This window comes from Ochlerotatus camptorhynchus, unplaced genomic scaffold (genome assembly GCF_037179485.1).
Source record: "Ochlerotatus camptorhynchus isolate MF236.1 unplaced genomic scaffold, CSIRO-AGI_Acam_v1.1 ptg000165l, whole genome shotgun sequence".
Classification (NCBI taxonomy): Eukaryota; Metazoa; Arthropoda; class Insecta; order Diptera; family Culicidae; genus Ochlerotatus; species Ochlerotatus camptorhynchus.
This window is the reverse complement of record NW_027040655.1, coordinates 2,228,208-2,255,037: the sequence shown is the minus strand read 5'-3', so window position 1 is coordinate 2,255,037 and position 26,830 is coordinate 2,228,208. Positions and strand designations below refer to the sequence as shown.

The window sequence follows — 26,830 nt, the reverse complement described above, 5'->3', positions numbered from 1 at the left end:
TCCTCCATTTAACGAGCATAATGTGCGCGATGCTCCGACCGCAACATCGTCCTACAACACTACCCAGTTGGTATGGGGCTGTGTGTTTTTACTGCTTCAATGCCCCGAGATGCTGCATTCCCCGACGACGACGGTAGTTGGTTGTCCTTGCCATTGCCACCGTCACCGGCCATCCACCCGGACGAATGAGTCGTTTGGGACACGTACAGAGAAGTCTCGTTAAAAAGTTTGCACGTTTATTATTATGACCACTTTTTCGTGGATGGGCGGTTGGGTGGGCTATGAGCGAATGGCTTCTGACAATCTGAGCACAAAGAGCACCTCCAGAAACCTTCCGCAGGCGTTAAATTGAATGTGCTAGTGCGAGGGATGGGATTACTACAAAATTGCGGAGCTGGTTCATTGATTTTCCATCACATCACATTATAGAAAATCAACTTCACCGGAGCAGCTGACATGTGCGCGATTTAGTTTTTCCAGTCCATAAAGCAACGACAAGTTATAAATCATAAACCAGCGTAAGCATTTTAGCGTGCTTTCGATGGGCTTCCAGATCCCGCGTGGTGTCGACTCTAATCGCCGTCACACATGTGTCAAGCAATTAATTGAGTTATAATGAGTTTCAAAATAACTTCTAAATTGCTTTTCAAAAGTGACACTCAGCACTCACTCACAGGCAGCGGGAGCAGTTTAATCTGCTTCTTCAAAGTGGGGATCGTATGACTGTGCTCCGCGTGGGTGCGAGTGGCAGAGACGTCCTCTGCGTGGACCATTCATCCCGATGATGATGTTAAACTTTTGCAATGTTGACACGGGAGAAAAGAGTTCAAGTTTCCTTCAGCAAGCGTAAGCAATTTTACGTTACGTCCCCCGTGCCAGCTGCTCTGGAGTTGATTGAAAGTTTTACGAGGGCACAAAGTTTGCACCATCATCATCGTCATCAGCATTCTCAATGCCACCGTCGTCTTCGTTGACGCACCGTGATTCGGGCAGTTTACGAAAGTGTTACTCCGGGGCGTGATTCGTACCTAAGTTTAATCATCTCAATAAAAGGAAAACTTTCTAATTCATTGATGGAACACCGAGAACAGTGCTCCTAGGGATGAATTACAATTTCATTACGTTGAGCAGCAATTGTGCAGACTGAATCGCCCTGTCAGGAGAAGTTTTCAATTAAATTGCCAAGGTTCAATATATATGCTGGTGGACGGGGATCGACGGGGGATGTTGTTCGTATCAAAGTGACAGCGGACAAACTGGGTGGATGTAGATTTTTTTTTTGTGCGTCACTTACGAAGATGGGAGGTAGTGTCGAAGCAGATGACACCCGATTTACGTCGGTTACCAAGCGTGACAATGACGTGCTACATGTTCATCAATCCATGTGAGCTTTCGAGCACGGATGGTGAAGATATTTGCGTGTGAATGGAAGTGGTATTGGGTTCAATTTGGTTCCCAAATCTTATGCCTTAGTCTGAAAAATTCAGGCTTAGTGTTGATGGGGATGCCAGGGAGACCAGGAAATGTGTAGTCAATTGAAATTATCAACATTAGGGTAGGTCAAGTTGGTATGGTGGATCACAACCCCTTGTTTTCCACTGCTCTTTAGATCTGTTTAGAGGTCCTAAAAAAATGCGCCAAATTTGAACGAATTCGGTTATGATCTGGATTTGTATGGAAAACGGAACGAAACTATTCTTATGAATATTAATAATTCAAAAATTGCTAGGTTTTCATTAATCCTGGATCAAATATTGGGAAAACTATGCAGAACAACCTTGTCGAGGACCGCAAATCAATTCGACTTATGTGGAAAAAGGTATTATTATTTTTTTTTCGACCTAGTGCTCCGGTCATACAAGTTTATGTATAAGACTGTAGGTATGTGCGGAGCACTTGGCCTTAGGGCAAGTGAGCCAGTTTTGGGCCTTGGTCCAGTAATTGGCCTTAGTGAATAAATCATTAAAATTATACGATGCTACACAAATATAGATCTCTGAATGGTTATAATTTCAAAGAGCAATACATACTTGAGCTATAGGCAAAAGTTGCAATGTTTTACAATTAAAATTGAAGCGATGGGACTTGTCTGAAGTAATGACTCTGTCATATGACAAAAATTCGTTAACCATATGGCTAAAAGTCAGTCACTTTAATTTAGTGTGTAACAATGGAAATGTGGAGTAAATAATTTGATTTAGCATGTAATTGTTGAGTCAACTATTCAAGTTTTATACTTTAAAGCAAAAGAAGTCGATATTTCGCTTTATTTTATACTTTTTAACTACGGCCAAAAACTGGACGATCAGATCATAGTGTGCGCTAATTGGCACTAGTATGATAGCGAGCCTTTGACAGCGTTTATTTTTGGTTTTTGCTAATAGTTCTTCGGTTCGGAATTCCTACTTCAATTTGAATTAGATCGTATTTCAAGGTAAGGAGAAACATTGTTTCATAACTTGACCAGTGTACGACTATGATTTTTTTTAGTGAAATGGGAAAGACGGCTGAGAAACCCAGGAGTGAAAGGTGCGTAGAAGAGTCAATACAGCTTTGCATCCAACGAATACAAGATGGAATGTCCCGCCACACAGCATGTAAAAAGTATGGTTTTCCGGTATCAACAATCCAGTATAGGATAAGCGGCAAGTGGAAGAATCAAATCACCCGGGGACCACGATCGGTACTGACGGATTCAGAAGAGAAGAAAATAATTCAGTGGTTAACCAACATGCAGGAAAGGGGGTTTCCGGTCTCACAAGCAACTTTAAAATTCAAAGTGAACGAATTCATTGTGCAAGACTCTCGGAAAACACCTTTCAAGGATGATAAACCAGGTAAGCAACAGGTCATCCTGGGTAATGAGTTACAAAATGACATCAAATTATGGTCTTAGGGCGAAAATGGTTCAAATCGTTCATGCGCAGAAATCCTGGGTTTTCTTTGCGCACACCGGAATCTATAACAACTGCCAGTGCCCGTGTAAGTGAAGGTGACATCCGAGGATGGTTTACCATAACAAAGGATTGGATAGAGAAGAACGATGTCTCAGAGATACTGCTAGATGCTTCTAGAGTATGGAACGGTGATGAGACATCGTTTTACCTCCACCCAAAAACGAGAGAAGGGATCGCTCGAAAAGGATCTAGAAACGTTTACGAAGTGGAGCAGGCTGCAGGAAAACAAAATGTTACTGTAATGTTCTCCTTTAGCGCGGCAGGTGCAGTTGTGACTCCGCAGGTAATTTTACCTGGGCAGCGAGTACGCAAAGAGGTCGCTGAAGGATTTCCTCCTGACTGCCTTATTGGGGTAAGCAAACGTGGTTGGATGACTGCTCATAACTTTGCCGAGTACATAAGAAAAGACTTTCATCCTTTTCTTGTCAAAGAAAATGTACAGTTCCCAGTGATATTTTTTGTGGACGGTCACATTTCCCATAAGGTCCTGGAAGTGGTGGATTTATGCCAATCGTTGGGTATTATATTAATTGCATTGTATCCAAATACTACCCACATTACGCAATCGTGCGATGTTGCCGTTTTCAAGCCACTTAAAGATAAATGGAGGCAGGTTGTGGAGGAATGGCGGTTGGCACACTATGGTGAAGTATTCACGTCGCTTCATTTTGGCAAACCGTTGGCATTATTAACGGCTTCCGCGTTTGTGGGTTGCATCCTTTCAATCCGGACAAAGTAGATTACTCGAAATGCTTAGCTCAATAGGTAAATGTTCCAGCTGTACTGGACGTAGCAGAGACCATCGATACAGCTGCTCATGATGTCGATATAGATACTACCTGTCTCGATTGCCACGGCCTTATGGATGCAACAGAGCCAAATCCACCAACGCTGGACAATATGGATCTGCCAAGAGTGCTACAAGCTCTTCCTCCGCAATCAACATCACCATCATCGCCAAGCATTTCACCGTTCCTGTAGATGACATCATTCAGCAGTTGACATGATTGGTTGTCAGACAATGCAAAAGATACAAGGCAATGTATCTAATCTTACTCGAGAGGAACGTATCATTCGATTCTTTTTTCTCAAGTTCGTACAACCGTGTATTAATGCAACCAGCAACTTCACGCCAGAAGAAAGCTTCGGATTGGTAGATCGTTCAGCAAGATACGAAATAACAGGACAATCGCAGGATTACTATTGTGTTTCTCATACCGAAATAACGGCGATTGAGAATGAGATATGTGAAACTATTCACAATGACGGTAATAACATGTAAATTTGAAAATTATTTATTTATTATAAATCATTGTTTACTTGAATTTTCACTTGATTTTTATCCTATAGACTCTGGTGGATCCTTACATTCAAACTTGATTGAAGAAGGATCAATAATTTTTGAATGCGTATTAGCTGACAATATAAGTCTGCCACAGGCTCAGCATGGACCAACAGAAACCGTGGTAACTGAAAGTCAAAACTTGCTCAACAATGATTTTGTTGAAGGAGTCGAGAGTGGTAATACTTTAAATTCAATAATTACGTATTCAAAACTATAGCCGGCGCCGGTGGTGCAGTGGTAAGCGTGACTGCTTTCTAATACTCCAATGGGTCTGAGTTCAATCCCAGCCGAGGTCGGTGGGATTTTTCTGAGGCATAAAAATCTCTGGTCACGTTTTCCTTCGGAAGGGAAGTAAAGTCGTTGGTCCCGGCCCATGTGTGTTGAATGGGTGCGATATCATACGCAGGTGTGGAAGCTGCCTTTCTGCACATTCGATTACCGTCAATGGATAGTAATCGATGTCCGTCGGTGATTGCGGAACAGAGACCGACGTTGAATAAAGGAAAGAAAGTATTCAAAACTAATATGAAATCTATTTAATATATCCAAGGAAATAGCGTAAAACAGCAGTTTTACGATACAGGCGATAACAATCATACCGAGACTCTACCAACAATCAAATGGCATAAAAGAGGAACTTATCTGTCAATCGATTGGTAATCAAAATCTGTTTATACTGATTGCGAAACTTCATCTGTTTTCTTTATAGATAAAACAAGCAGGAAAGAACAACTTTAGGAAAGGCATTTTTTACAAGATGTCAGTAACAGTCCGGCATCGAAACAGATAAGCTTATCTGATGTTCATGGTCGTTGGTATCAATATAAATTTGATTATTGCCGGGGTCGTTCTACAAATACAATTCTACGCACGAATTGTAGCTCCCACACACAGATTGTTTGCAGTGAAGTCAGTACCAAATTCTCATCGGCTTCTTCTATGTAAAACATAAGGTCTGTAGGGTTTTGTATTTTTGTATGTGAAAAATTGATGACCAACAATGTTACAGCTGCTGCTGTTGCAAAAGAAGGTTTTCCAATAAGGGAATATTGATATATGTTAAATCATATATATTCTTTTCTGTGACTCGCGCATGTGCCAAGAATAAAATAGTGGAATAAAATGGAAATGACATCTCCTCTCATTCCCATCATAGGTATTCCACTAGAGACGCCCACATTCATGAATTTAGATGAATTTGTTTCAAAATCTGCGAGATTTCATTGCACCTACATAGAATTAGAGAATGCTTCGCTTCGTCAAAACTGGTACTGAAGCTAGAAGTTTATAATCTATTTTTTTACGTTTTCGGTACAAATTAAACCCATTTCAGATCTTTTTATTGTTCAGAATCGTTTAAACTTCAATTTAATTGTATCAGTTGCTGCACAACTAGGGCGTTTCGATTTTATAAAATTTAAAAAGTAAATATGCTCACTAACTAGTGCCAAAACTGGCTCATCTACCCTAATTAAATAGAGTTTGCATCCAAGACATGACCGTTGATTTCACGTAGGACTACGAAAGGAAGTTTTGATGTCACAGCAAAAGTATAGTAAATAATGAATTGATTTCTTAACTCGTTATCAGTGAAAAATTTCGATAGGTTGAAATTCGGAAGCAATTTGAGAGTTCTGTTTTTGAGGTGCTCTGTCGGTGTCCATGTAGTACAGGCCAATCCTGGACGATTTGTCTTGGATACACGCTATTACTTTTTAGCTAACTATTTTATCAGTCATTCGTGGTCTTTGAAAAGACTGATGGGTTTGAAGCTTTGAAGCCAGTTTAGAACAATGCTGTAGATATTTTTACTCGATGTTCTTAGGAATGATAGTGGTGCGGAAATGAAATATTTATTAGGGAAAACACATCAATTACAGAATCTGAGCATACCGGACGGTACCTACATTTATACAAATTTTAAACCCCTTCTATTAAGAGAATTTGGCAAGATTTTTTAAGGATATAATTTCCTTAATATGAGGGGCTTAAAATTTGCATCCAAAGGCATAAAGATAGGTACCGTATGGCACGCTCAGTGCTCGGTATCAATATTCGGCGACTGTGTTAGGGAAACCACTTTGCCCCCTACGGAAACGCCTCGTTTTCTGATGACTGATTCAATAGATAATAAAAAAAAAAGCAAAAGTTGTTTGAAGGAATTTTTGCTAAATTTTTTCCAACCGCGAGATATTCGCGAAAAATCATATAGATTCGAGATTTTTTTTTACTTTTTCTAGCATCCTGGAGAAAACTATGCGGAGACATGGTCATGTGGTAGTCGGTCAATGCGAGAATTTGTATGTACCACTTCAATACTTGACGCATTTGGCCACAAACGTTTTGTTGCTGGGTACATTATCAAAGAAGTTTGGGGGTGATGTGGCTGGCAGCAAGGCGAGCGAATGAAATGAAAATTAACTCTTAAACAACAATAATTTATAGTGGTCTTGAAAAGGGCCGTTCTGTTGTGATGGTTGAGTAATGCTGAGCTATTAGGGTGTTCAACACGGATGAGGCTGGCGAGCTGTATGTTGTTTGGAAACTAGGGTGACGCGCTTGGCATATATGGCCTACAGCGGCTCACGACGCGCAACTGAATCCGATCAGCTGTTTGAGGGCAGCCTCGATAGTTAGCAGCTTGTGGAGAGCCTTTCGTTGTGTACTGAAGAAAACCACCACTCACCACACGCGGTGATTGAATAAACGCCGTTCGGTGAGATCGGATGGAGTTCAATTTTTAAATCTGTGTTAGGGAAAGCACTTTTCACAGGCAATCGGTGATAATTCTTATTATCATAGCAACAGTTGCACAATCGTGTATTTTTCAATAGTGACATTTTGAAAAATGATGAATCTCTGATTTTTAAAATCCATCATCGCTGGATCAAAATCAGACCACTTTCATGCTACGAGCGACTTTGGTTTCTGAAATTGCACCGCCAATGTTGCCTTAAATTTTTGCCATAGTATGTTAGATTTAAACATATAGAAACTGACATCCGATTGATTACCTTGATAAATGTCAAAAAAAAAATACTCTTTATCAAATTTATTGTGGTTTTGAAAAGGACCGTTTTGTCGTGATGGTTGAGTAATTCTGAGCTATTAGGGTGTTCAACACAGATGAGGCTGGTGAGCTGTATGTTGTCGGAATGAGGGTGACGTGCTTGGCATAGATGGCCCACAGCGACTCACGAAGAGCTACTGATTCCGATCAGTGGCGGTGCTTCTTCCTGCTTCTTCGGTGAATGGAAGCTCATGTGGGCTGCAGATCGCTGCTTGCGGGCTGCCTTTCGTTGTGTACTAGAGAACAGCGTTTAACGCCACGCGCCGAAAGCACTGCTGCTGTTGATGACTACCGACCGGATACCGAGTTGGAAACCACCACACACATGGAATAAACACCGTTCAGTGAGACCGGATGGAATTTGATTTTGAAATCTGTGCTAGGGAAAGCACTTTTTTCAGGCAATCGGTGATAATTTTGATCATCATTGTAACAGTTGTACATTTGTGTAATTTTCAATAGTGACCTATTGGAAATTAATAAATTGTTCATTTTAACAAATTCGTAGAAAAAATACCAATCGATTGGCTCTTTTAGAATTAACATCCATCCGCTATTGATAGAATTATTTGTGGTCAAAACCTGACCACTTTTCGTAATGCGGTCAATTTTGGTTTTTTTTTTTAAATTGCACTCCCAATATGTTGCCGAAAGACGTAATTATACGTCAAAAAATTATAACTGTTTGCACAAAAGTGTATTAATACATGTTTATCAAAGTCTCAGGAAACAAGTGGAATTATGGCGTGCGAGAGGATCATATCCCTTAATAGCGTTTAAAGTATGAGAAATGCGGTTTTTTTTTTAATAAAAACTTAATTAAATTAATAAAATCTCAAAAAATTTCAGTGAAAACACCATTATTGTGTAAATATTTTAAAAGCTCTGGCTTTTTTCTTTCCACACCCGTTTAAAAACCACAAAATTTTTAAGAAGACATTGAGCAGCTCTGGATAGTGCTGTCACTAACCAAAAATTGCGTTTTTTAAATAACATTAAATTTTGGGGGTATTCCTACAATTTCTAATGTGATTTCATGGTGTACTACAATCTACAATAAGTTACTTGGAAAATCATTTGTTTTTGATACACTGTGTACTTTGTAAATTAAAAAATGCACTTTAAGGTACTTATGAAAAAATACTCTACGGATAATTTGAGAATATTCTAACGAGATTCTTGAGATAATTAAAAACAAATCCTGTATAGGGTTCCGAAGGAGCCTCATAGCCTAGCGAGTAAAGGTACGGTATTACCAAGCTGGAGACGGTGGGTTCGATTGGACATTTTCTTGACTTCCCTGGGCCAGTGTTGGCTAAAGTCAACATCAGCTATCTTTCAATATCAATATCACCTACCAATATCACAAGCCATCATCACCACGAAAATCACCCGTGATTTTCAACCTATATCAGTTGTGATTTTCGATTCCCATAATCAACCAGCATCAATAACAACCAAGATCAAAATAATCGAAAATCACACACAGCAAAAAAATAATTTTGATATCACATCAAAGTGTCGAAAATTTGGTGTAATATTCCCTAGTAGCACGCTTGTCACAAATCAATTGTAGAAACTTATATACGACTTATTTCAGTAATAAACAAGTTGCTGTAACTTATTGTGATGAAAGTGTGCTACTCGGGTTACTTGCCAAAAAGGACAAAATTATCATTAATACAGTGCATGAACTGAAATTACGCTGCTTTACTGCATTTGTTTATTTTTGTGGCCATAAAAATTACATGAGATTTGGGATCTCATATAATATTGGATGTAATATTAAAATTTAATTATTGCTATGTACGATTAGAAAAAGTAAAATTCTAGACCAGGGGCATTCCGAAATTCAAGTCAGCATTCCGAATGAAATTAAAATGGTGGATTTTAACCCAAGATAGCTTCCACAAATCTAAGATGGCGAACCAAAATCCAATATGGCGGCCTCCGGACAGCGAATATGCATGTAAACCCATGCAATATAAGTATCTACGGAATGGGCTTTATGAGTAGAAGCGGAAAATCGACATCTGCTGCTATTTTAGAATTCAAGATGGTGAATCAAATCTAATATGGCAGCCTCTAAACAGCGTATATGCATCTAAACCCATTCGCTTTTTAACGGCCGCCATATTGGATTTTGGTCCGCCATTTGGCACGGAGCCCCATCTTGTTGAAATACAACATTTGGCTTCGGACCGTACTGTTCTTTGATCCACGGAAGAACATACTTACTTAAAATCCCGATGTAGTTAGCCTTGTCGCCTTCTGGAATGAACACCGGGTCCATTTTGTTGCCATCGGAAGCCACCAATCTAAACACCATAACGTTAGCAGGATGCTTGGTCAGATACACGTTCTTATGCTCGTCGGCCACGTCTTTTACGGAAGAGAACTAATATACCGGTCGGTTCTGGAATTTGATACGGGATCGACGGTAAACATGCTCTCGTCGGTGAACAGGATTACCGGATTTTTTCGCTTGAGGAAGTTCAAGATTTTCTTGCATCGTTCGACTCGTAGCTCTAGGATGCGGTTGGTAATTATGTGAGTTTTTTTTCCGTGCCCTCGGCTTCGCCCCGCAATCTTTTTTAACGATCTTCCGTGCCGCAAAGTCACTGATCCCGTGTTCCTTTGCCATTTTCTTTATTGAACGCACTGGATTCACCCGAATCTTCCTTTTGATAGCAGCGATAACCCTCGGAGCCCGAGCTGACCTCGGACGACCTGTGGTCACCTTCGCGGATAGTTGTCCTTTATTTTATCGGTCTAAAAACCTTTTGACGGTCCACCGGGACACTCCCACGGCGATTGAAGTGTCTTTTTGCGACATTTGCGCGTGGGACAAATCACGAATACGCTGCCACTTCGTCATGGTGCAACTGTCAAACTAAGTAAATCATTTTCTTTTATACACAGCCTACTACCGTTTGAGCTATAGGGTACGTGTAACAAAGAAAACCAAGGCATTGTATGCACAGGTGAAACGGGAACTTTATTTGTACGATACGGCACGCAAACGGTAAACAAATTTTCTGGGTAGTTTATAGTTGATCAAATGTTTCTATCTGTAATGGCTCATTTAACCTAGCGATCCTTTCGGATCAATTGCATTCTTTTTTATGCTTAATTTGAATGTACATCGCGCTTCCCGTAGAATTCCCAAAATTCCGGGGAAGTATTTGCTGGTCACGATGCAAATTTGACAAAATACTTATGCAGTTTGACAGAAGTTTCGATTCCGGTCAAATTACTTATTTGACCTAGTGCCCTCTTCGGTCTTATCTTATTAACCATAGTGGCATCTAGTATGTTGACATCTGCCCTACTCCTCCATTATCAAACAAATTTTCCCCCTTTCCCATACTGCGAAACCTGGCTACGCCCTTGAAACTGTCTAACTAAGAGAAAATCATTTTCATCGTTGCAACCTAGTGCAGACTTTGACGATTTTAAATTTCAAGCTTACTTGCTTGAAACTGATAATTTTTATGGTTGTTTTCCTGCCGTCTGAACGCTGTCACAATTGAAATCAGTCAGAATCAAAGGAAACGAATAAGCAAATGCTTGAGACGAGCAAGAATTGTTGACATCTGTAATGGGTCATTTTTCCAAGTACTTTTCCCTTTGAAGTGTTTCCATTCTCGCTTGAACAGAAATGAGTTTCCCATGAAAGACAGTGGAGGAATCAGTCGAAGGATTGAATCAGCATTTTCCGTTTGTGTTGTATCTGATTCTCAAGAAGCGCTGGATTTTTTTTTTGTGATCTTGTTTATGATAATAATCTCAATATTTTATCATCAGTGAAAATGAAATTTTCTGGAATCCGTCGACACAATTCTTATAAATATTTTTCTCATTCCTTTGGATTAGTACTAGCAGCGTGTCCGGTTCGGGACCTTATCAGAGACTCAATAGTTACAGTTTTGTCGCCTAGTGTAGTTTTGTTTAACGACAGCGTAACTGTCGTGAGGTTAGAGTTTTCCCATGCAAGCGCAAACGGTTGGATTAATTTATCCTTTGAAAACCCATTCGGTAAGCAGCCAATCGGCCGGCGCCGGTGGTGTAGTGGTAAGCGTGACTGCTTTCTAACACCCCGATAGGTCTGGGTTCAATCCCAGCCGAGGTCGGTGGGATTTTTCTGAGGCATAAAAATCTCTGGTCACGTCTTCCTTCGGAAGGGAAGTAAGGCCGTTGGTCCCGGCCCATGTGTGTTGAATGGGTGCGATATCGTACGCAGGTGTGGAAGCTGCCTTCCTGCACAGTCAATTGCCGTCAATTGATGGCAATCGATGTCCGTCGGTGATTGGCACTAGATTGCGGAACAGACACCGACGTTAAAATAAAGGAAAGAAGCAGCCAATCGACGTTCCTCTTGACGACGTGTCAGAGTTTATATGTATGTTTATATTGTTTATGTTTCTGTGTTTTCTGTTGTTTTTTAGTACCTAAGACAGGACGTTGAGTTTACACGGGAGTCACACCAGTGTTGCCAAATATGTTAATAAAAATGTTAGAATAAATAATAATCAATCATTCATATCCATTTCTTGACACTCATCTTCCAACGGAGCGACGTCAATTTGAATGATCCAGGTTCCATTTGGGTTCCTCTTGCCATTCAGGAAATAAATCGACAATTATCAATCAATCCAAACTCAGTTAATTTAATTTACGATTTAAACTTACACAGTACCTTCTGTTGAGGGGAGAAAGCTTAAAAAAGGAATGAATTCCTCATTTGCGTTTCCCAAGCAAACTTTAATCCACTCCCGGCGAACAATTGGATCCTTTAGAAACTGATAAACGTGAAGCCTCGGGTTTGACATGTCACTGCGACCACATTTAATAATGTGCACTGCACTTGGTTTTCCCAGTAAAATGCAAAAACAAAAGCTCGAAAAAAAACCACTGCAAAACAAAGCAAAACTGAGAAAAATTACCGACTGCCGTGCTTCTAGGCCCAACCAACAACCAAGTGGCCCATCCTAATCAGCGTTGCCAGTATTCCAGATTTATCTGGATTTTCCAGATTTTTAGTCGTCTTGCCAGATACACAGACAGACCAGGTATATTTCCAGATTTTTTAAATATGTTCCAGATTTTCCCAGATTTTTTAAATATGTAGCTTTAAAACTATCACTGCAATTGATCTACCATCTAATCAAAAACTAATAAGCCAAACTTGCTACTTTGATTATTAAAGTCCATCAACGTTGGACATTATTGGAATTTTAAGGTAATTCTGAAAATAGTTCACAGTGAAGGTGAATGCCTTGTGAAATCAAACGAGAATTTCAAGCTAATTCTGAGTAAAGTTCCGTCCATCTTTGTAGGCTTCGTGGTCGTGCGGCTTCACCCGTCGTTCAGGCGTATTGTGAGTGCCACGAAGTGAGGGTTCGATTCCCGCTCCAACCGATGCAAATTTTGACTACCAGAAAATTTCCCTACTGGTCTACTGGGTGTGGTGTGTTGTCCGTTTTCTAGTGTTGAATATTCAGTCTGTGCAACCTCTGGTTGAAGACGGTGTCAATTGTCTTGTCAACGCTGATGACAATTGCATGGAGATTTTGTGAATAAAGGAAATACAATCCGGAAGATAAATCATAGAAAATTCTCATGATGAAACTTATGGAGTATGCTGATACGAATCGTGAGAATAATTTCAATGGAATTTTGTACAATGTTTCTATGGAGATTCATTTTAATAAAATTTTACGACATTTAAACGGAACTATGCGCAATTTCTGGGAAACTTTCAAACCCATTTTGGCAAAGTACTTGAGTAATTAGGAAATACTGAAGAGGATTTCAAAACAGTTCTAACCTTACCTATAAAGCAGTTGAAAGGAAATTATCGAATAAGTCTGAGAAGAGCGTGACGGTCATTCTAAAGGAAGGACAAACCAAAGAAATTATTAGGAATATTTTAAGAATTTCATAGAGAAAAATAGACACAAAATTGTGCCAATTCTTGGGAATTATTACCAGCTTGTGCAATAAGAGAGTGATTTATAAGAGATTACAAGGGGTAATGCTAAGAACTTTTAGAATGTTACTGGAAAAGTTTTGAAATTATCAAGGTTATTTTAGAGGAATATAGAAAAGAAGTATGATTGAAGTTTAGCATGATTCAAATGCAACTAAAAAAAAGGGCGAAAATATCCTGTGAAGAGTTCCAAGAAAAATCAGACTATCCAAAAATTTAATGATCTGGGACCCAGGAAAAATATAAATTCCGGAATTTTTAATCATTTCAAGATCCTGAGACCTCAAAAATTAAGCTATCAGACTTTCATTTTAGTAATAAAATAAAATCATTCTTTGACATAAAATTATTCGTACTGGTCATGCGAATAGTGGAGGTATTCGTAGTTTAGGTAAACTATGTGTGAGTTCTACGATGTTAGACTTTGATTCCCACTTCACCCAGGTGAATTTTGCTTCAAAATAAAATTGCCTACTGGTCTACTGGGTGTTGTGTGTTGTATGATGTCAAGAATTAAATTTTAAATCTGATCAACCTCAGTGTAATATTAGAATTATTTAGAACGAATAAAATCTTTAAATCCTGGTACATCAAATAGCAAGGACTACATCGATTATTATTAGTTAAAAAAAATCCATCCAATCAAATTGGATTGATTCTATGCTTCTTATTATTTTTAAAAAGTTACAGTTTAAAACACAATTCTAAACATATTGTCTGCAGTATTTTACCCACATTTGACTCAATTTCTGAAATGCTACGTAATGGATATTTAAACTTTTTGGGTGCACTGTGTTAATACTTTTCAACTTTAGGATGATTTCAGCAATGCAATGGCCTTTTCTGTCAGACAAATCAGGCATTACATTTGATAACGGCACAAAAGCATTTGTATACAAACTTTCTGAGGCCCTTTACACGCGAACCAAAGTAAGCCCACGCAAACCAATACCACTTTCGGAAAGGTGATAGTTGCTCATATCCGATGATGTTGTTAGTTTGCGTGGGCGTACTTTGGTTCGTGTGTAAAGGGCCTTAGAAAGTTTGTTTACAAATGCTTTTGTGTCGTTATCAAATGTTATGCCTGAAATGGTCTTATTTTTTCACTAGCAGCTGGCAGGTCTTGTCCTAGGTTAGTACTGTCAACAGTCTAATCACATGACCGCAAGAGATTTGCAGGCGGTAAGCAACTCGTGAATCGCTAATGTAAATTTTCTTCGCAGGTGAAAGCAAGCTACAGCTCAGCGTTTTAAATGATGATCAGAGCCGGGACGGGACAAGACAATCGAGCTTCTCAGTTTCTCACTCTTCTTAATGTTTTTTTTTTTTTAAGAATACCATTCGGAAAGTTGTGCGTGGTGTTTGACGGAGTTGACCAATGAAGCCAGGAATGTAAAATATATTTTTCTATTTTAATTTGGATTTTATTCGAAGTTTTGAACACAGTTTAGAGTTACCTCTATGGTTTAGCAGCTTGTACACCATTTTTGCTCAAAATAATAAAAATAACCATAAACAAACAACAATATCCATCGCTTAGTGCACTCAGTGCACTCAATTTTTTAACTTTCCTTTCGCAAATATGAACAATTAACAACGCTATTGACGTCAACATTGATTCTGGCATCACTGCCAGCCAGATTGATGCGATCTCTCTGTTCTTTTTATTCCACGATTGCTACTGTCAAATCGACCAATCAGAAACTGGCTCGGATTTGACAGAAAATTGGCTCAAAATCGCTACCCGATTGTCAAGTCCCGTCCCAGGATCAGGGTGAACTCACTGGAGGGTGAACTCAGGTTCGGTTCAGCCAAAACTGTGAAAAAAAAGCTGTGCCTATCGGACATAGGATAATCTTGAACTTGAAGCTTTCGGTTTGGCGAAGAACTTTGGATTTCGATGACTTGTACTGCCACTCTTCGCATATCCGTCCCATAGCGAAAATCAGCATGTGATGGGACAACCAATTTGGCTGTCTTCCAAACTGAATTGCTTAAATTCTATCGAACAGTTGGCTATTTAGATTCCGTTAAAAATTACCGAAGCCGGTGATAATTTTTAAGTGTGTACCTGAAAAAATTGAGAAGACTCTTCCCAAGTAACATTGCAAGCTTTATAGAGGTTTTATAGCATTCTACAGAGCTAAATCATGGTCTACAGAACCCTCATAAAACCAAAATTGTTACTTGGGCTTATATCTAGTCCAGAACATTGCTAACCCAAGTTTAGAGGACTTCAACTTCATGAAAGTTACTAAAAAAAATTAAACAAGCACAGATCTACATTCACAAATATTGTTAGATAGATAGGGTAACTGATGATGGTTGGACCTATTTAGGCCAGTTTCGCACGACGTCAACATTCATGTCGTATTTTTTTTTTATGAATTCAACATATAATTATGAAAAATGCGTGAAAGATCTACCTTTCTTGTTTCTAATAATAACATAAAAAGTTAAATATTATGAACAAATGATTTTATAAAACGTTTTTATTCAGCAAAGAATTATGATGTTGGTTGGACCTATACTGATCTTGGTTGGACCTAAAAAATGATGATGGTTGGACCTATTTTTGCAAATGCTAGTTTAGCCCATATTTATTCAAAAACTTTGTTTAGAGCTTATTGGCATCATGAAAAAACCCTTTTTATACAGTTTTTATGAGTTTACTATTCAGAAAATCAAGAAATTTGAGTTTAACTTCGTTTTTAAAAAAAATTCACTTTCCACGCATTAGCTATTCATCATGGCTCATTTTCTCTGAAATCATTGACCCGATTTGGAAAATTTATATCGTCAAACTATAGGTATTGTGGTCCCATTGAAAGCTATCTAATATTTTTGGAATCGGTCAACTGGTTCCGAAGATATGGCCGGAACAAGTTCCAGGGTATATGGAACATGGACCTAATTTTGACATGGAAGGAATAAAACCTATCATGCGACACTTCACATTACTTCCAAATTCGATAACACGATCAATAACAAAATGGAATGCCTTGGACCACATTGGCCACTTCCAGGCATGTTCTGGGTGCCCACGGGGAATTGAGGGACTTAAAATGACAGAATATCAGAACTTAATTCTGGTTTTATAGTTTTTTTTTTTTTTTCGGAAATAAGTTTCAGTTAGCAATTTTTAGTTTGCTAACATTTTATTTCAAGTTAATTCACACACAGAAGGTGTATGAGAAGTGCTTAATGTAAATTCATATCAACAGATTCTTTCGGCGCTTTCGTGGTAGTTCTGGAATCGGTGGTTACCCTTTCAGCCAACCTGACGATGGAATTCCTCCTTTAAATTTACGCCCAACTAGTGACGCAAGGTTCCAAGATCTTTTTGGCCGTCTTGGGACTGCCAGAAGCAGCGCACATATAAACCCAATCCCATAGCTGTTTCTCCAAATCAACATTCAACCACAGACAAACAGACGTAACTCTTCATTGTGTATCTTCGTTCACGCATTTAACGGTTGATTTGAATATTATCAGTTCCGCGAACTACTCGCCGCAGCGCTGGCATCGGATCACTTTGACGTTTCTATACATTCTATAGAACTTTTATGCAATATTGTTTGGGAGTTAGCGAGTAAGCTTGTTTTCCGCGAGAAGCGGTGAACTGTTTTGAAAACACATTGAAACTCAATTGTTTTGAAGTGTTTTCAATAAAACACCCATGAAAATTGAAGAAAAAGAGTTTTTTATGATAGTAAAGTGATCTTCGAAAATAAAAAATAGCGAAGATTGACTAAACTAGCGATTGAAAAAATAGGTCCAACCATCATCAGTTTTTCGATAGGTCCAACCAGAATCAATTACCCTATATGGAAAATCTTATTCAGTCTTCAAATCACAGTCATATACGGATTGTAAAATTATCTCATTAAAACCCTATATTTCGGAAGCCGCCGCCTAACTCATTCTCCAAACAGCATACCAATTTCCATTGTTGTTTCATCCAATTGCTACAGCAAATTTTCACAAAACTCATCCACTGCATCCCAACCAGTCTACGATAGGGATCGGAGGAAAAGTGAAAAATTGGATCAGCTAGAGTGAAATAAATCCCGTACACTTGATCAAGCTGTGAGGTCGGTAGCGTCGATGTGGGAGAGACGGTGACTAGAGAGAGTTCCCGTCGTCGTCGCCGTCGACGCCAACAACGATGGATGGCGTGCAACAACAGAGAAGCTTTTGTTTTGATACTATACCATGACGACGGCACCCAGAAGTTTTTAATTCAATTTTCCCATCTCATCGCCCCCGGCAGACGATTGCTTCAGATGAGCGCAAGGGATCCAGCGGATGCGAATGCCATGGGATTTCGTCCCATCACGCGCTGACCTGCTCCTCGTTTCCTGTGTTGGCAGGCATCTACTTACATCTACAACACGTAGGGCTTCGACTCGAGTTGGGTGACTTTTGTGAATGGAATTGTAGGTGGGTGCTTTTAGCGTGAAACGTAAATCCTGGCCCAAGCTGAGAAACGGGGCCAACGGTTGTGCCCTACAACGGTTCATTACTGTTTCACCCTTGCTGCATCACGGATATCCTCAAGAGTCACGACCGGGCATGGCAGACAGGCTGGAGGAAATTTAGTTGCTTACTATCGAGGCCAACCACCAAGACCATGATGATGATGATGACTGCAACGATAATGATGGAGTAATTAACAGGAACCACAACAAGTCCTGCCAGTCAGCGAAAAGTCGTTTAAAAGTCTCAGTTTCCAGGTGAAATGTTTTAGTAGATAATGGCTTAGCTGGGAGTGATTTGAGTAATGAAAATCACGTAAAAATATTTACAAATTTCCCACTGTGCCTGACTATAAACCCTGTTCGTATTCGCCTGCCACTTCCACTTCCGTCTGCATAGGCTGAATGAGGGTATTATTTTTACACCGTTCTCACTTAATTTTCCTGTTTGCAATTTCATGGTATAATTTTAATTAAGATTTTCATTCCATTCCACCATTTTACCTTTCCCCCCTCCCATTGACCCTGCAGCATTTCGGCAATTAAGTCATGACGCCCTATCCTTTAGTCGGAGGAATTTTGATGAATCATTGTTCTTGACGAAAATGGAAGCCATGGTTGAAGGAAAAAAAAACGGAAACTCCCTTCACATCTACCAGTACCTTGAAATAGAGCAAGGGTAGGATGCCTGCCTATTTGTTGCACAAAAAAGGGTCTAGCAGATTAATTCCGAAACTGAACTGCGATTTAAACAAAAACACATCCCATGACTTCTATTTTATGACATTTAGAAATTTCATTGCTGATCCCATTATCTGCCACAACAATCAAAGCAATTTCTCATCCCGTCGCAGCACCGAGTGTGTGTTTTATCATGTGTGTTTTCAGCTGTACAATCGTAATTTACTGGGTTGTAATTTTTCGTTTCTCCCGATAATACCCGATACCAAAATGTCATCAACGGATAATCATACAGTGCATTTTTATATAACAAAAATACAACATCAACAATTTACGCTCTCCGTTTTGTTTTGCTCACTATTATCGCATTAACACTTTTTATCCCCGCTTTGATTTGAATCTGATTTTCATTTGCAATCCATACGGTTGAGTTTTTATCACCTACTACCGACCTGGTCTCACCACCGCAATCCTAAAGCTAAAAACCATTAGTTTTAGATTAGCTAATTGCCGCGCCGCACGGGTCGAGTGGTTGAGCTTCGAATGAATAAATTTATTATCCACGTTGACATTCGACGATGGGTGGTGACAAAGGGTTGTTTATCTATACACTTTTTTTTGCTCACCTTTTCGAGCACTGCATTCTGCATTAGTCACCTACCTCGGGAGGGTGTTGAAGTTTGTCAGCTCTGTCACAGGAGACTGCAACAGGAGGCACCAACCGATTGTCCATCCTGTGGACTAATTAATGGATAGCATTTCCATATCTGCTCGCAGCACAACAGAGGTTTTGCGATTTTATACAAGTTTTTTTTTTTTAACGTTCATTCATTATTGCCATCAAAACACACTCGTTCACTTGATCAGAACGGTCGAATATTTTTTCTCTCACGCTGATAATTGTGCAGTCCAGAGGGTGGCCCTTGGAATGGTATGGATTTTCGAAAATTTCAGTGAAAAATAAATGATGTGTTAAGTTCAAATGTTTTTGTACGAAGATTGGTCAAACGGGAAAAAGCAGGGTTGTAAAAATGTAAATAACCGGAATCTTCTGGTTAAAATTGAGTTACAAATTTAGCCAAAAGGAAGGTTATTTAAATTTTGCAAGGTAGGGGAATTTACATATTCTCGTCAATCTAAGCAGCTTCCAGCCCCGTAACGTGGGTAGATCACCTTTTCATGGTACGTTACGGGATGTAAGATCTTCCATCGATTCCTAGTCCTGACTACTTCAAACTAGGGGAACAGGATTTTTCAGTAATCAAAGGAACACATCTTAGTCCTTGTTAGTTTTTGTGCCTTTTAGATAGTGACAAGACTCGGCATTGTCCATCGAGGATGATCTTGAAACAACGAAAAAATGAGTTTGTTAGTCTTCATCTATGTGATTCCAAATCTTCTATTAGTTGTTCCCTTGTTTGAAGTGGTTAATTTTATTTTATTTTATATATCACCGTCTTCGACTAGTCGTACAGACTGAACTATTTTCTTATAAACTAAAGATTGCTTCTAATCCTATTTCTAAAAACATTTTTGGTCAAATTAAAATCAAATTCGTCACAAACAACATTGAACGAGCGAAGGCACGAATCGAACGGGTTGTTGTATCCGTAGTTTGTTCTGTGGTATGGAACTGCTAATAAAGGTGAGTTCCGAAACCGTCGGGGAGGAATGTTTAGTGGGATCTGTGCGAGAAGTTCAGGACAATCAATAAATCCTCCGATGACATCAAAAATAAATAATCGCTGCATCGTAACTCGTCTGGTAGATAGTAGCTCCAATCCTATGAGCTTACATCGGTCAGAATAGGGAGGAAGATTAGACGGATCGTTCCAGGGAAGCTGTCTCAATGCAAAACGTACGAACCTTTTCTGTACCCGTTCAATGGTAAGAACATGAACTACATAGTAAGGGGCCCAAACTGGAGCAGCGTACTCCAGAATGCTACGAACCAACGAACAGTAGAGAGTTTTTAACGCGTAAATGTCGGTGAACTCGGACGCATGGCGACGGATGAATCCCAGCACAGAAAAAGCTTTGGCAGTCATAATTCCCACGTGTTCGTTGAACCTTAGTTTCGTATCGATGGTAACACCGAGGTCGCAGATGGACGAAACTCGTTCTAATTCCGCCGTTTCCATCCTGTATTGATGAAGAATGGGGCTATTGCAGCGACTGAAGGAAATAATTTTGCATTTCTTGTTGTTAACTCGCATGCCGTTATCGCTACACCATATCATCATAGTGTTGATATCCTCTTGCAGAGCAAAGCAGTCCAAGAGAGAAGCTATGACACGATAGAATTTAAGGTCATCAGCGAATGAGAGCTTGAACGAGGAAAGCCGCAAACACAGATCATTGATGAAAATGTTGAATAATAGTGGTCCCAAAACGCTTCCTTGGGGTACACCAGACGTGATGTTGAAAGAGCGGGAACGAGCCGAGTTGATCACAACATATGCGGTACGATCACATAAGTAGGAAGAAATCCACTCCGTAATCCAATCTGGAAAACCTATGTGCCTCAGTTTCTCAATGAGCTGAATGTGCGGTACGGTATCAAAGGCTTTCGCGAAGTCAACATACACCGCGTCAACTTGCCGCCTCTCTTCTACTTCGCGGGACACTGTGGTGACGTAACACATGAGGTTCGTTGTTGTAGAGCGATGCTTCATGAAGCCATGCTGACCTTCGAAGATAATCGGAGACGCTACGTTGTATAAAACATTGTGCACCAGTTTTTCAAATATTTTACTGAGACAACAAAGAATAGATACTCCGCGATAGTTTGTCACCTGGTTACAGTTGCCTGACTTGTGTATAGGAACAACGTAAGCAGATTTCCAAGCCGCTGGAAAGGTCCTTTCACGAAGCGATTGATTGAATAAGTGAGCAATTGGATTCGCCAGTTCTTCGGAACAGTTTTTCAGCAGCAGAGGTGGTAAACCGTCTGTTCCGGATCCTTTTTTGATGTCAAGGTCATCGATGGCTCGTAGAACTTCTTCGGTGGAGAACTGAATGACAGGAAGGTTGATGATGTGCGACGGAATATGTGCAAAGCAGTCGCGCATTGGGACAGGTGACACTTTGCTAAACACGCTCTCGAAGAATATGGCAAAAAGGTTAGCAGCATCCACATTTGTATTAGCCTGGAGATCATTGTAGCTAACGTTACATGGGATGCGAGTAGATGCTTTCCGATTCCTCACGAAGTCCCAGAAACACGACGGGTTTTGTTTTACACTGTCCTGGATCCTGGATAGGTAGCGTTCATAGGTGGATAGAAGAACTGTTTTGTACTGCAGCTCCACTTCACGAAGGTACTCGCGGTCGTTCTCAGATTTCGAAAGAAAGAAACGGTGACGTGCTTTTCTGAGGATGTTGCGAAGATGTCGTAGTTCAGGGGTCCACCATGGTTTACTGGAAACTGGACTGAACGTTCGCCTTTTCCGAGGTACATAGTCGTTGAGCACTGCGTAAAGTTTTTCATAGAATGCTGATAATAATTCATCCAAAGGCTCAGATAGTAGTAAAGCTTCCCAGTCGATTGCAGCCAGAGCCGATTTCAACTGTCCAAAATCGTACGAGTGGAAATCGTAGTTAAGATTTTCGTCCGACTCATTCTCTACCACTAAATTGTCATTGCTCTCACTGAACAGCAAAACAAAAGGCACGTGGTGAATGTCAGCGGGCAGCAGAGGCGTGGAGGGTTCAACGAGGTCCAGTTGCTCTGGAAGACTGGCGAATACGAGATCGAGTAGTCTGCCATTCCCATTCACGTAGCGGTTAACTTGCTGCAAACCAGTAGCAAACATAGTTTCTATGAGTGCCTGTTCGTGTTCGGAATGAACATTCAAGGGTATGAAACCGTTTACATCTTCGTCCAACTGCCAGCGTAAATTAGGAAGGTTGAAGTCACCCAGAGACATAATGATGTCTGCTGCGGTGGCACAGTTTGCAACATGTTGCACTGCGTTAGCATGTGCAGAATAAAGGTCGGCGCTTGAGTTTGGTGGAAGGTAAATCGCAACAAGGTAAAGTGATCGAGATTCCAGTCGTACACAAACTGCGACTTGCTCAAGATGATCGCAATCCAACAGTGGCATAGCTTTGCAAACGAGATGAGTTTTGACCGCGATTAGCACTCCTCCTCCACGAGAATGCTGACTAGTCAATGCACTACGGTCGCAACGGTAAAATGTATAGTCGGACGAAATTTCAGTACTATCGATATCTGCTCTAAGCCAAGTTTCCGTGAAGACGAGCACATCGTAGTCGCAGCTGGAGAGAAGCAAACGTAACTGCACAATTTTGGTACGCATGCCTCTGACATTCTGATAGTACACCGAGATGAGGCGTTGAGATGAACTTGTTTTAGTTTCTGATCCAGAAACAACGGAGCATTGTAGGGACGTCGTAATGTTGACTGGACTCGTTGTGATAACTTCAGTGATGCATTGAAGAGCGGCTGAGTGGAACTGCGCTGACGGCCACGGGCAGCTGGAAGCGATAGACGTTACCCGACAAGGAATGTTCTTACTGTGCGCGTACTTGCCTGCTGCGACGGAGTGGAAGACCCCTTCTCCAGCTTCGTACACAGGACCGGGATGACTGCAGGTCGCTGGCGGTGTAGGCTCGACTGTGACGAGAGGATTAGGGGCTTCCGTGAGGCTTTCAGGCATGCATCCCGGTGGCTTGAGTGTTGATGATGAGAGTGCACAGTGGTCTCCTGACATTGAGCGGCTGGAAGCGATGTGCATTACCGGGAGTGAGGTATTCAAATTGATTGTGTATTTGCCTGCGATAACGGGTTGGAAGACCCCTTCACCTGATTCGTACACAGGACCGGGATGACTGCTGGTCGCTGGCAGGAATGGCTCGACTGTGACGATAGGATTTGGGGCTTCCGTGAGGCTTGCAGGCGTGCATCCCGGTGGCTTGAGTGCTGATGATGAGAAGGTAGGAAACGATGATCGACTGAATTCGCCGAGATCCTCCGAGAAGCATCGGTGAGGTTTCGAACTTTGATCTCCTGGCGTAGAACGGCTGGAAGCGATGGGCATTACCGGAAGTGAAATGTTCAAATCGATTTTGTACTTGCCTGAAATAGCTGGTTGGAAGACCCCTTGACCGATATCGTGCACAGGACCGGGATGGCTGTAGGACGCTGGCAGGAATGGCTCGACTGTGACGATAGGATTAGGGGCTTCCATGAGGCTTTCAGGCGTGCATCCCAGTGATGAGGTGAGTTTTGGTGGAGTCGGTTGCTGCAGGTTGGGAGTCTTCAAGTAATGATTGCAATGATTAGTCTTCTGATGGCTTCCGAAAGTTTTTCGAACCATAATCTTCGAATTCTCTGAACATGATTCCTTCTGGCCATGTTGAGGGATCCAATGCCGTTGTCTTCAAATCCTGGTCGAGGCCGATTTTGAAAGAGATGAATGACAAGCCAGCGGTGTCCTTGCCCTTTGGTACCAGTTTCACCACTTCAGGATCAACGGTGGTTTCCAAGCATTCTTTCACTATCGCCGAAATCAATTCGTTCGTTGCGTCGGGACGGATGCGCGACAGGTAAAGCCAGAATTTGTCATTGCCGACAGTAGAGTTTTGAACTGTGACAATATTCTGACTTGATTCTTTCGATCCGTATTGAGCTGCTGTGTTTGCCATGTAACGTGCCTTTGGAGCTTGAGGGGGCCGGGGTTCAGGCCTTGGTAATGCAGGAGGAGCAGGAAGAGTGGCGGGTTTGTTTGAAAGCTGTTTAATTTCGGTACGTAGTTCGTTGATTGCTTCCGATAACGATGCAAGCGGAGACGGCTCATGTGAACAACACGAAATTGAACGAAAATGGCTATTTTCGAACATTTCGACACACTTCACGCACATCCAAAATAAATTCTTCTTGTGCGACGTAAAGTAGCTTAGAAGCGCTCGTGACACACCAGCGCACGTCATGTGAAAAATTCCACCGCAGTAACCACGACAAGCCACTTGATCGATACCAACGATAGCTTGGCAACGTTCTGAGCAAGCCTTCTCCATCATGTGTACCGCGTTGATGTAAACCAAAATCGCCTACCAGTATGCTTGGAAAATGATGATGTGCCCACAAAGCAATGTTGGTTCGCGCTATTCGCCAGCAGATGTCGCTTCAGGAGAGAAAATCGGCGTGGGGAGGTAATAGGCCTTTGTTGTTTAATCACACTGACGAAAACAAAACACTCGCGGAATGGGATAAAATATCACCGTAGCACAAATAAACTAGCACGTACACACACGAATTTCGTTAACCGAGCTTAACTGGACGACGTAACAACGGAAATAATATTTACGGAGTTGAAAAACACGGAAAATAACAGAAAAAATCACGACCGATAATTGTCAATATTACGCACACAGAGCAGTGATGCTAGACTAGGGTTCTGATGCATGGTCATTATCGGTGTCATTCCTTAATTTTGTTTCTAAGTAATCTGATTTCGACTGAATAAGGAGCGCGCCATTGGAGGGCGTTTCAACACTCCGAAGGGTATAAATAGCGGAACCTTTCAATTAGAGTCGGATCCTTGCGATAAATGCAAGAATGACAACCGTAAAAAAAAATCGAATACTTTATCATTTCTCAATAGTAATGGAGTAATACGACATTCACTAAACTAAGGAATCGGGATATAGGGGAAATGGCTCTAATGTTGGCCTATGGATCTAAGATTGGGCCCATCGTTAAAAATCTGCTATTGATCAATTGTATCTAGATGAACGCGTCATTGGTATGGTACCAATGAATATTTTTGGTTGCTATTGAAAATTTAGTCGATTGCTGAATTTATGTATGGACCCAAATCAGGGACACTTAGGCCCACATTACATAAATTTCCCCTACTACAATAGATAAAATTACTGGTCGCAGTGGTGTTAGGTCCCGACCAGAGGAAAAAAAGCAGCGTCCACAATTATATTAGCAATTGCTTTTTCTATGTTTAGCAAAGTACACATCAAGTGTAACTGTTCAAATAGGCGTATCTGATTTTGTAAACAATTACTTCAATCGACAATTTGTGGAAACTGCTAGCTCAATTACAGAAACTAACAACAACAGCTAGTAGGGAAAAGATTTCCCTACCTGATGGTGGTGCGCGGGTGAGTTAGCAGATAAGACAAACAGTCGATTCAAGCGATTGTTTACAAAAGCAGATACGTCGATTTGAATAGTTACGCAAGACTTGTTTGTTTCTTTACATTTATCTGCTACTTACTATTCTATCCATGCCAATCGACTAATGTGTGACTACCCAAGTAACCAAAAGTTCTGATAAAAGGCTATTTGTGGCTTAAGCAGCTTGGTTGGAGGTGGTCTATAGAATTCTAAGCAACCTCATTTTTAAGTCGTTTTAAGAACTTGAAAGTTCCGGTATCATAATTGTAGAGCACTCCAAGCAGCTTCTGGCGAAACTTGAACGGAACTTTAAGAAAATAAATTTAAAAAGGTTTTTGTCCTCTACACCAATTCTATATTTAGTTCGCACTTTTATGAAAGTTATTTCTAAAGGCATGTATTAACGTGCATTGGATTTATCAGCATTAGTAGTAGGCTTGGAACTGTTTGAAGAATTAATCCCAGTTCTTCTGCGTGAGAGCCCCAGAACGAACCGCTGCGTCATCTGAGGTATAATAAAGTGAGCTGTTGTCCCGCCTACTGTTGGAGTTTTGAGTGCCAGCTGACTGACTTGAATACGAAACACAACACCTTGATGAATTTTAAATTGGTGTTTGCCCGCATGGCATTCCTACACACTTGTGGCACAGTAGTTAGTGTTCGTAGATCACATTCCAAATACACGGGTTTGAATCCAGGAAATTGCTCTTTATTTTTTATGTTTGGATGGAATATTGATGCACTGCATAAATATAAGAATTATGATTTATTTGAGCCACTGTTCATTTCATATTTACGTACATTACATTTTGTTACTAATAATGACTTGTGCGGATTGCTTCATGTGGCTTGAAAGTTCTGTCGCGGCTTTATTCGAACTTAATGGAACTTGAAAGTTCTGTCGGGACTTTACTCGAACTTTATGGAACTTGGAAATGATTTTAATCGTTGAATGCGGAACTTTTGGTTACTTGGGTAATGTCGGCTGCCTCATTTTCTTCCGCAGCCTTTCCATTTGAACTGCATCTTAACTAGCTGTTCTATTATTGGCAACTCTAAATCAGCCGAATTTTGCTTTGTAGTGTGTATATTTTATTTGAAGAAAAACTTGGCAGCTGGCAAAACAGGTTTGCTCAATCGTGAAAATGTAA

At 40.5% G+C, this 26,830-nt stretch overlaps 1 protein-coding gene across 1 annotated transcript in view; it reads left to right on the top strand.

Moving 5' to 3' along the window:
* The window catches only part of LOC135701520 (uncharacterized), a 34,033-nt gene extending 11,749 nt beyond the window's left edge, over positions 1–22,284 (top strand). Inside the window, exons 2-4 of the mRNA XM_065222336.1 lie at positions 2,595–2,837; positions 2,897–3,309; positions 22,183–22,284. Of these exons, the coding sequence (XP_065078408.1) occupies positions 2,595–2,837; positions 2,897–3,309; positions 22,183–22,284 (758 nt within the window). The remainder of the gene's footprint in view (positions 1–2,594; positions 2,838–2,896; positions 3,310–22,182) is intronic.
* Positions 22,285–26,830: the final 4,546 nt, after the last annotated feature.